This window comes from Macrobrachium rosenbergii, chromosome 51 (genome assembly GCF_040412425.1).
Source record: "Macrobrachium rosenbergii isolate ZJJX-2024 chromosome 51, ASM4041242v1, whole genome shotgun sequence".
Lineage (NCBI taxonomy): Eukaryota > Metazoa > Arthropoda > Malacostraca > Decapoda > Palaemonidae > Macrobrachium > Macrobrachium rosenbergii.
The window spans coordinates 27,843,388-27,855,887 of NC_089791.1; the positions used below are offsets into that span (position 1 = coordinate 27,843,388).

The 12,500-nt window shown below is 36.2% G+C and overlaps 2 protein-coding genes across 4 annotated transcripts in view; both read right to left on the reverse strand.

The window, feature by feature from the left end:
• Nucleotides 1–12,500, reverse strand: part of LOC136833233 (DBH-like monooxygenase protein 1) — a 1,137,248-nt gene that overhangs the window by 998,690 nt on the left and 126,058 nt on the right. The gene's annotated exons all lie outside the window — the stretch shown is intronic.
• Nucleotides 1–12,500, reverse strand: part of LOC136833003 (uncharacterized) — a 65,694-nt gene that overhangs the window by 21,931 nt on the left and 31,263 nt on the right. The window contains exon 2 of the mRNA XM_067094652.1: nucleotides 2,372–2,583. Coding sequence (XP_066950753.1) covers nucleotides 2,372–2,583 — 212 coding nt within the window. The remainder of the gene's footprint in view (nucleotides 1–2,371; nucleotides 2,584–12,500) is intronic.

A 12,500-nucleotide genomic window follows, 5' to 3' on the forward strand; every position in this document is an offset into this window, starting at 1 on the left:
CCCGTAAATCAAACCTCACCGAATACGGTCGCAACACGTCAGTAATATATATATTAATCCGAAAGGCTTTGCCAATGAAAATGCCTTTGTTGTCACACAGGCTCAAACACCGAGCGAGTTTACATTTGAAACGCATTTCTGAGAACGCCTTTAAACCTGGGTGCATTTTCGGGCGTAAAATTGAAAGCAAACGAATCCGAAGAGTTAAGTGACGTTTTACATTTAACTAAAATTCATCACTGTAAAAATTAATTACAGAATTATTGCCAATTCGAGAATTTTTTTTTGCCTATGACTTCACAACACATAACGGTATATTTTGTATTTTAAAACCGTAAGAATTATCAGGCATGGGAATAATGACTGAAGCATTTTAAAATTATTTCATGGGTTGAAAAGATGACAAAATACGAATAATGCCATATGAGAATTTGTCAGTAGGCAATATACGTTTAATATTCAAAGTCTATGACCTCCTTTGTTTTATATATAAATTTGATGAAGCGAAAGAATTTTTTTTTTGATTTGTGAATATGGTCACAGACTTAAAATATTAAAAATATATTGCTTATTGCTTACTCATGGAGTGTAAGTTTTCAAAAGAAATTATCATTTGGTATTTATTTGTCTTTTATCAGCTTTTCAACTCAGGAAATATTGTTAAAATGCTTCAGTCGTTGTTCCCATGCCTGATAACCCTTATGATTTTAAAATACAAGATACGCTGTTGTATGTTGTGAAGTTATATTATACAATTTTCGGAATGGCTTAAGGTGTTGTTGCAATTAGTTACATCGTTAATTATTCTAAAATTAATTTTTATATCTATGAAAACTGCCCTATAATTTAAATATTGCACTGTACCCTTCTTCAGGTGAACATATAGAAGTATTTGACAGTAAAAAATAGTCCACCAAAGGAGAAATGTAATGCAACATCTGAAATACAGCGCATTTTCCGTAAAAGTACTTTCTTAATTGGGGTTCCTTCATTATACTGTATATTTATGCTGTATGAATACAGCTCACCAGAGTCCATATACATAATATGTATATGGACTCTAGTGAGTTGTATTCATACAGCATAAATATATAACGAAGGAACCCCAATTAAGTAAGTACTTTTATGGAAAATATGCTGTATTTAAGAAGGTACACAACATTTCTCCTTAGGTGTACTATTTTGTACAGTCAAAATACTTCCTTACGTTCACCTGAAGAAGGGTATAGTATAATATTTGAATTATAGGGCAGTTTTCACAGATATAAAAATTTATTTTAGAATAATTAAGGATGTACCTAATTGCATCAACACCTCAAGCCATTCCGACAACTGTATCATATAACTTCACAACATGCAACAGCGCATCTTGTATTCTTAACGTTGGCAGAAGAAGACATTCTTCTGCCAAAACTAAGACGTTTCTTGTATAAGGGGGCGGGCCACCCAAAAATTAAAGGGCAATGATCACTGGCACATGTCTTTTCTTCCAGTATGACAACTTGCGATGTCTAACTGCTAAAGCACTTTAGGTTTGGAGGGCAAACCCATTCAGAAGTCTTCGGAGTTTTAAAAAATAAAATACTGCAGTGACTAATTGAGACTCCACCTGGATATTCATTAACGGCTGCAAATTTGGCAGCAACAGAACCCAGAGACTTCGAAACCATTATCAGAAAGGTATTTCATTTTCTGGATGAAACGCTCATACAATATTTGAAATAACACCAAAAACATCACCATCACTGCAAAAATGAAGCGGCTTTTATAACTGCTGGCCAAACATGGTGTAATTATTGGCAATAACAAAATCCGTCCACTTATCAAACCTGTGAATTTCTGAAATAACAGAGTGTAGTTATTCACTCTGCAACACTGAAAATCCTATATATACAATACCATATGAACTGATCATTCTGTGTAAATACAGATATATATTAAAAAGTCAGAGTTCTTTATATTGCAGACAAGTTTATTTCATACTGGAAGTCAAGAGCTACGAGCAAATTTACAGAAATATGAAATACGGTCTTAAATAAACAAATAAAGATAACGCCCAAATCTCCCCGCATTCATCAGGAAGAACGTCCTCCCGACACACCTGTAATAACCGAAAAGCCTAAAAGCTAGCCAGACCATCTAATTAACCACGAAGACGACCAATTTCCTGACGTTTACCACAGTCACTGGGCCCTATCGCCCCACCTCCCCCTCCGGCAAGCCAGCACCACACCCCCCCTCCCGGCTCCCCACCAACTAATGCCTCGCTAAATTCTTCGCCCGGATATCTTGGGGAAGAGATAAGCGGCGTATTGTCGGATGTAGCAACTTCGAGGAGAATCGGATATCATGTGTTTGGATAAGAAATTGCCGAGGATTTGTCCACGGCTGAAGCCGCTCGCTTTGCCTTTTGTGAAGGGGGAGCGAGGTGGGGGGGACTCTCATTGCTAGTCCTAATGCAAACAGCGGCGGCGGCGGCGGTGGTGGTGGTGGTGGCGGAGGAGTCGGAGAGGCATCTGCCGAATCTGGGAGATGGGGGTTACGAGCACCTAAGGTGCTAGACTTGGGAGAAAATGGGAGGGCCTGGGAAGGAGGGGAGGGGAGGGGAAGGGGAAGCTTTCATGGAGGGTTTCGAATGAATAAAGAAAGGGGCAAAAGAGGTAAATATATAAAAACGTGGAATAATGGTAGAATGAAGGAAGAACTGTTTGAACAACCAATGATGGACAGACAGAAACATGAATAACTGTATAGAGAGAAAGAAGAGAGAGAGAGAGAGAGAGAGAGAGAGAGAGAGAGAGAGAGAGAGAGAGAGAGAGAAATGTGGGGATGGAAAAGCGTGAAGTACTGTGGAGGAGAGAGAGAGAGAGTAGTGAATGAACAATTGTGGAGATGGAAAAGCGTGAGGAACTGTGGAGAGAGAGAGAGAGAGAGAGAGAGAGAGAGAGAGAGAGAGAGATTTTGGCGTATGAACAATCGTCGAGATGGAAAAGTGTGAAGAACTGTGGGGAGAGAGAGAGAGAGAGAGAGAGAGAGAGAGAGAGAGAGAGAGAGAGAGAGAAGATATGTGACAAGGAGAGAAAGAGAGAGAGAGAGAGAGAGAGAGAGAGAGAGAAGATATGTGACAAGGAGCCGCGAGCGAAAGAGAAAGAGAGAGTGGGAGAAAGAGACGGATGAGCGTTATGGTAAATGGTGCGAATAAGGACTTGGCATACTCGAAACCTCCACCCGTGAGTGGACTAATATTTGCTCAGCGTTCGCCATGTCTGTAAAACTCACTGAAGAATCAGCGAAGGCCTTTGTTAAAATGAAGATGGACGCTTTGCGCCACGCACACACACACACACACACGCATACTTACACACACTCATACTTACGCACACACACACATACTTACCAACACACATACTTACACATACAAACACACACATGCATACTTACACACACATACATCACACATATGCATACACACATAATCATATACACATGCATACTTACACACACATACATCACACATATGCATACACATATATTCATATACATACATACTTACACACACAAGCATACACACATACGTACTTACACACACATACATACACACATACATACATACATACATACATACATACATACACACACACACCACACGCACAGGAGGTGTGAAAAATGGGTAAGAGAAGAGAAGAGGAGAGAGAGAGAGAGAGAGAGAGAGAGAGAGAGAGAGAGAGAGAGAGAGAGAGAGAAACCAGTACTAGTAAGAACAGAAACAAAATGGATGAAGAATAGAAAACTGAAATAAAAAAACAAGAATAGAAGGACAGACGAATAGAGAAAGCAAAACCAAAGAGCTAGGTTTTTTCAAGAAGGGGGAGCCAAGAAAGAGGGTCGTTTTTTTACCTGGGGCGTTGAAAAGGTTAGACCCAAGCTGGAGTGGCACTAAGGATATATAGGTGTGTGGGGGGGAAGGGGGGAGAGGGTAGGGGGAGGTTCTACAGTACCACTTCTTCCGCCGTTAAAGAAAGTTCTTCTTTGACGGCGGGGATGGAGAAGGGTGCTCCTTCTTGGAATCCCAGGAGGGGGGCGCAAAAAACTATTCCCTATTTTTACAGGAGGCTGCAGCCCTGAGATAATGGCACAGCCATTGTCTGTCATAAGAAAATAATACCATTTTCTTTCCTCCTTGCCTACGTCACTAAGGCTTCTTCTTCTTCTTCTTCTTCTTCTTCTTCTTCTTCTTCTTCTTCTTCTTCTTCTTCTTCCAATCTCCTGTGAAAGGGAATCTTCTCCTTCTACAGTATACAGTACAGCAGCTTTTCTGAAGTTCGTAATATAATCATTACATTAAACCCGTGGGCCTGGGTTCCTTCATACTTTCGGCATCTCATTAAAAAATAGTTTTCAGAGTACATTTCTTCTCGAACAGGGGAAACTTCAACAAAATACTGCTCACGGAGTTGCCGTAATACTTCAAAAATTTCTAATAAAAAATAAGTTAAAAAGACTGGTTACTTTTTGATATATTTGAAACTGTTCTTTTTACCCTGAAACCAATCACGTCGAATACTTTAATATAGCCAAAGGTAGACGACATATAAAGTTTTCCCAGTTCAATCGAATGGGATACAGAATGGAACAGAAGACAGAGCTTAGGCCAACGGCCAAGCACTAGGACCTATGAGGTCATTCAGCGCTGGAATGGAAATTGAGAGTAGGTAGGTGTGAAAGGTGTGACAGGAGGAAAACCTTGCAACTGCACTTTGAAAAACTTATTAAAAGAGGGTGGATAGCAAGATGGAAGAAAGATAATATGAATGGAAGTACAGTAAAAGGAATGAAAGGGGTTGCAGCTTGGAGCCGAAGGACGCTGCAAAGGACCTTAAGTAATGCCTACAGTGCACCTCGTGAGGTGCACTGACGGCGCTACCCCACTACGTAGCCCAGCTCAATCGAGGAAAGTTTTGCTGGCAACAAGTAAAAAATGCGCAGAAGCTTCTTCAGCGCAATCGAGTTTTCTGTCCAGCGTATAATCACAGCCACCGAAAACAGATCTATCTTTCGGTGGTCTCGGTATAATGCTGTATGGGCCGCGGCCCATGAAACTTTAACCACGGCCCGGTGGTGGCCTGTCCTACATCGTTGCCAGACGCAAGATTATGGCTAACTTTAACCTTAAATAAAATAACAATTACTGAGGCTAGAGGGCTGCAATTTGGTATGTTTGATGATTGGAGGGTGGATGATCAACGTACCAATTTGCAGCCCTCTAGCCTCAGTAGTTTATAAGATCTGAGGGCGGAGAGAAAAGTCCGGACGGACAGGCAAAGTCGGCACAATAGTTTTCTTTTACAGAAAACTAAATACGACGTATGATACAATGATCAAAGTTATGGACCAACTAAAATGTTATTTAAGCAATGTGTACATGAATAGTATCAACAGTATTCAGCAGTGTATAGTTTATATATATATATATATATATATATATATATATATATATATATATATATATATATATATATATATATATATATAGATATATATATATATATATATATATATATATATATATATATATATATATATATATATATATATATATATATATATATTATAATATTGAACATTGATCTCACAACTGCTGTATCCCCACGTTACAACTGAATGCGTAACGACAAATACAAATCACTCTTGAACATCCAGTATCTCTGGGGTAAAACGACCAAGCCAAGGAAACTGGAATAAAAACAGATATATACTATACGATTCGTCACTTCAAAAACCATCTGTTTCGCCTTGAGAGTTAAAAAATGAAAGAAAAAAAAAACATTTAATTTTACTGTCTGGCGTGTCAACAATCTCTTACAGAGATGACGTAACTCATCTGAGCGCAATACGTAACCTTGTTGCTAAGGTTACACGAAACCCTTGGGAAAAATATGATAAAAAAAAAATTAAAGAAATAAAAAAAAGGCAGATCATGAAAGTCAATACGGACATGAAATTGTGAGGTCATCTGACAGGGGTATCACAGCCTTCTGGGAAACATTATCTATCTATCTATCTATCTATCTATCTATCTATCTATCTATCTATCTATCTATCTATCTATCTATCTATCTGTCTGTCTATCTTTCTGTCTATCTATCTATCTATCTATCTGTCTATCTTTCTGTCTATCTATCTATCTATCTTTGCTTCTTTCTATCTATCTATCTATCTATCTATCTCTATCTATCTATTTTTCTGTCTATCTATCTATCTATCTTTGCTTCTCTCTATCTATCTATCTATCTATCTATCTATCTATCTATCTTGCTTCTTTGCTTCTATCTATCTATCTATCTATCTATCTATCTATCTATCTATCTTTCTTTTTTTCTATCGAAATATCTATCTATCTATCTACCTTTCCTTCTGTCTTTCTTTCTTTTTTCTTTCTATCTATCTATCTACCTATCTATTTATCTATCTATCAATCAGAGGGCGTTGATCTCGCTCTTCTCATTCAACCGTCTCTTAAATAGAATTGGTTGATTTATTATCTATCTATTAATTCTATTCTCTCTCTCTCTCTCTCTCTCTCTCTCTCTCTCTCTCAGTGTCGTTTGTATCTATTTCCTCTGTTAAAAGAAGACGCTGATTTCTATTTTCATGATATCTATCTATTTATCTGTTTGTTTTTTTTTGGCTATGTGCCCGCCCACTAGTTATATCTATTTTCTTTTAATTACAAGGCGTCTATGGCAAACTGTTCTCTTAATCCTTCTGTAAACAACACTGGCACTCACGGTGGCACTCCGTGGCACTCTCTCGCCTAGTTACTACTTCAATAATAAATACGGGTAAAATAAGGAAAAATAAATAACAGATTAATTAAAAATAAACCGGAAAACCTGTACGGTTTAATAGCGTTCGTATGCATATATGCGTTCTTTTGCCTAAGGGAATGTTCTGCACGAGCGCCTGTGTGTGTGTGTGTGTGTGTGTGCTTGCGCGTGTGCGTGCGCCTTCATGTCCACCACGCTTTAACCAAACGGTCAGCAGAGCGGAATTGAAGCTGTAGAAAACTCCGGAAAACGATCGATGAAAAATTCATAGCGACTATTATATATTCAGGGGCTCATAATTACTAGTAAATGCAATTCAAATATTTTTCTCCTTTTTCCAAATTAAGGTTTAATTTTCCTAAATTAAAAAAAAAAAGTGTAACTGCCGGCCATTTTATTTCGATGTAATTATGGTTGTTTACTGGGCAGAATTAATGTCATTTACAGCTAGTCTCTCTCTCTCTCTCTCTCTCTCTCTCTCTCTCAATATATACACACACACATATATATATATATATATATCTATATATATATATATATATATCTATATATCTATATATATATATATATATATATATATATATATATATATATATATATATATATATATATATATATATACTTATACATACATAAAAATGTTAATATATTAAATTTCGTTTAATATATAACCAAGTTATAAATTTCGTTTAGTATAACTCAGGGATAACTTACACCTAAGTGTAATTGTAAGCTGGGAAACAACGAAAATGCAATAACAAATAACACTGAATCATCTTTCGATGGCCCAGTGGTCAGGGTGAACTGGAGATTAAACCAAATTTGTCGATTAATATTTTGTAAATATAAAAAATGTCAAATTCATATAAATACACACACACACACACACACACACATATATATATATACATATATATATATATATATATATATATATATATATATATATAATATATATGTATGTATGTATGTATAACGTGCTTTTGTGTATATGTGTATGGTCTCTTAGTACGTCATTCCTTTATAGCAAGTACACACGATACACAAATTTACACACTCGCAACGCGCCGCGAATATATATGCATATATGCGCACTCCCATCCACCATATGCAATCCCCCAAACCCTAAAATGTACAGCGCCGTGAATAACGCCACGGTACGACAACGTTATTACCCAAACGTCACAAACCCACAGACACGTGTCCGTAACGAAACGAGAGAGAGAGAGAGAGAGAGACCAAAATCCCCTCAAACAATACAAATCTCCCCATAATGCATCGCTGTAACAGGCGTCCACCGGGATATGGGGAAGCGTTTTCTGTCTGGTCCGGCGGCGTCTTTTGTATACTACCTGCTGTTTGGTTCGCCCAATGAAACGCAACAAAGGGAATGGCAGGCATGACTCGCCCCAGGTTGAGTGGAGGCGCGTGCGGACGTACGGGCGTACGCTCGCGCCCACGCTTGTGTGGGTGTGTCTGTCACTTTCTCTATAGTATTGGTTCTTACTCTTTCTCTGACATTTGTCACCAAACCAACATGAAACACTTTCCCTACATTTCTTCAAAACATTAATAAATAAATAGAACTTTAATTACAGATATATAAAAATTCAGCGAAAACAAAATTTATAAGCGTGATTATTCCTTATTACAAGGCTGCTTAAGGAAGTCTTATCCAGCCTTTCGTCGCTGAGTAAGATTGCAACGCTTTAATCTTACCCTCAAATGGAAGTCATCTATATGAAGTAACATGATGCTATCTAATCTCAGAGGAAAAGCGAACTATGAAATGAACAGTATCAAATAAAAATATATAAAGAAGTCTCTCAAGACTAAAGTAGGTCCAATTTTAAGTCCCAAAGAGAGGCTGAACACCAATCACAGCGGAGCACTTTATTAAGCTATTTTCAGGTCAGTCTGACTACAATGCCCTGGGGTGTTTTGGACACTTATCATAATGCCCTTTTTACCCAGTTCGATACGAGAAAGACAAGAACAATGAGACCTGTACCAAAACAATGTCCAATGAATGCAAGAGCAGTCGCCACGCAAAATAAATCATATTGGTCTTCTTTGCCACTGGGCTCGATAAAATTAACTTTCAGTCTTCACCGGCGGCACAAAAAAAAAAATGATATTTGAAGGTCAGTGCCCGTCCCTTTGTTCTATTGAATCGAGTCTATATTCAAAGATTAAATCCTGTAGTTTATTTTCTCTTTTCGTACTTGATTCATTCAAGTATAGAAGCATCATTTTGGATTTTCTGATATATACCTCAGGTGAAACATTTAGGCGAGAAAAAAATTTATATCTAACGTTCAGTGTCCGACATTTTGTTCCGTCGAATCGAGTCTATATTTAAAGATTAAACCTTTTAATGTTTTTCTTTTTCCGTACTTGATTCGTTCATGTATATGAAACCTTTTTTTTTGGGGGGGGGGATTTCTGATATATACCACAGGTGAAATATTCAGGTGGGAAAAGATGACTTTAAAGGTCAGTGTTCAACACTTTGTTCTATCGAATCGAGTCTATATTCAAAGATTAAATCCCTTAGTTTTTTCTTTACTTGATTCGTTCAAGTATGAGTTTTCCATTAGTTTTTTATATATACCTCAGGTGAAACATTTAAGCGTGAAAAATGATTTTAAAGGTCAGCGTCCAACACTTTCTTTTATCGAATCGAGTCTATATTCAAAGATTAAATCCAGTAGTTTTTTTTTTTTTCGTACTTGATTCGTTCAAGTATATGAAACTTTTTTTTGTGGGGGGAGGGGTTTTGATATATATTCCAGGTAAAATATTCAGGAGGGAATAAAATTATTTTAAAGGTCAGTGTTCGACACTTTGTACTATCGAATCGAGTCTATATTCAAAGATTAAATCCTTTTGTTGTTTTTTACTTGTTTCGTTCAAGTATACGAACTTTTTTTTTGGTTTCTGATATATGCCTTTAGTTAAACATTTAGGCGGGAAAAAAACTATATTTAAAGGTCAGTTTCCGACACTTCGCTCTATCGAACCGAGTTTACATTCGAAGATTAAATCTCTTATTTTTTTTTTTTTTTTTTTTTTTTTTTTTTTTTGCAGGATTGGCTCTCGAGTATAAGAACAGTGATTTTGGTGCTCTTTCTAATATACCTGCAGCGAAACATTCAGTTGCCCTGTGCTGGGTTTGACCGCACAATCATTGGTGTGATATCACTGCCTTGAATTTGACAATCCCTTCCCAATGCTTCTGTCAAATCACAATTACTTTTCCTTTATAGCTGTTATTCATCATATTTGTCCTTTGATAAAATTTGTTATCTTTTTTTGTAATAGTTTAATAAACCAGTGTAAGGTCTTTTAGACGTCGCAAAGGTACAGTAATAATAACAATAATAATAATAATCGTCATTATCATCATCATAATAATAATCACCATCATCATCATGATAATAATCATCATCAAAATAATAAAATCTGTCCAATTATACTCGATGTGAGCGCATGAAAAAATGCATGACCATAAGTGAGTATAATCATCATCATCATCATCATCATCATCATCATCATCATCATCATCATCATAATAATAATAAAATCTATCCAATTATTCTCCATGTGCGCACAGGAAAAATGCATTACCATAAGTGAGTACAATAATCATCATCATCATAATAATAATCATCATTATCATCACCATCATTATTAATAATAATAAAATCTATCCAATTATTCTCGAGGTGAACACAGGAAAAAACGCATTACCGTAAGTGAGTATAATTTATGATGATACCTTCATTAGTGACGAATCACACGAAAGCGACCGTCATGAAAAATACAGTAGTTTTACTCAAGTAATTTCATCGGTAGAGTCTGATGTCTATATATCAATAAGACCCAACCAAGCACGAAATACTGACAAAATACCGAGTACCCAAATAAACTAACCATAAAGAATCATTAGGAAATAATTACTTCGCCGTTAATTAAAGATATGAAATAGATATCCATGAATTGCCTAACGAATGCAATTTAATCACGGAATAGCTCCTTACTGCAATTAGAAAAACCACGCGTTGAACATGCTTGATAAAAATTCGCCATAATTGGTACAAAATATCATTATCTTTTCACTTTTTATTCCTCTAAGTATGTAGAAAGTGTTGTATAAATACAAATGCTTTTTTCTGTAAATAGTTAGATACATAAGCCGAACTATGTATGTATGTATGTATATATATATATATATATATATATATATATATATATATATATATATATATATATATATATATATATATATATATATATATATATATATATATATATATATATATATATCTTATATATATATATATAACCCAGGGTATGCCTGGATGAGCATTACGAGAACTTGAGAGAGAGAGAGAGAGAGAGAGAAATGGGGAATAGCTCTGAATCTGGCATTTGCCTGAAATCTAATTGCAGCAAGCTTGCATATTTTATCAGCCCTTGTCGTAAGCGAGATCCTTTTCCTGCCTCTCGAGACGAGTGGCTTCAAGGAGTTGTAAGTAGTGAATAATAATAATAATAATAATAATAATAATAATAATAATAATAATAATAATAATAATAATAATAATAATAATAATGAGTACTTAAAGGAGCTGTAAGTAGTGAACATTTCCGTGAATAATAATAATAATAATAATAATAATAATAATAATAATAATAATAATAATGGAACAAATCCACAATTATTTATGGGAATAATAATAATAATAATAATAATAATTTGTTTCTCCATTTCAAGACCCATAACTATGAGTAATTTTTAATAATTCAAGACTCAGGCTAATAATGAGTCAATAATAATAATAATAATAATAATAATAATAATAATAATAACACCATCACATCTATAACTGTTGTTACTCTCATCGAGAATATAGACTTCATAAACAAAAATAAAAGAACGACAACACAAACAAACCAAAAACAATTAAGTACAGTAGCAGTAATGAGCAAACAAGGCACGCTCGATGTTGTTTTTCTTTTTTTTTTTACGTAATCTTTCTGACGGCTCAAATTTTACAACGCTGACAGACGAGAACCGAAAAACATTCCCCTCCCTAAAAAAAAAAACCTTATCTCTCTTACATATATACACACATATGTACACACACATGTGCATACACACACACACACACACACGCCACTGCTTCATGTAACACAACGCGTTCAAGAGCAAGCACTTCAACTAAATCCATCGCGCCTCTCTCTCTCTCTCTCTCTCTCTCTCTCTCTCTCTCTCTCTCTCTCTCTCTCTCTCTCTCTCTCATATACTCAACAGCATGCACGTACTAAATCATCGTATTTTTCCCTTATTTTCCGCATGCTCGTTCCCTCGCGGATAACTCGCCGACGGCACAGAGTACACACCACCATATAAACCCAGTTCCAGTCGCCATGATTTACGACGAGAGAGAGAGAGAGAGAGAGAGAGAGAGAGAGAGAGAGAGAGAGAGAGAGAGAGAGAGAAAGCAGGACCGGGATAAAATCTAATTATCCTAAAAGGGATTAGATTTCATTATCCCGCTTCAGAAAAGTTAAGGAGTGCAGCAGTGTTCCAAAGTTAGGATGAGGTTTCCGGCCGAAAGGAAACGATAGGGATGCGTACGAGAGCGGATGGCGTGGTCATGGGCA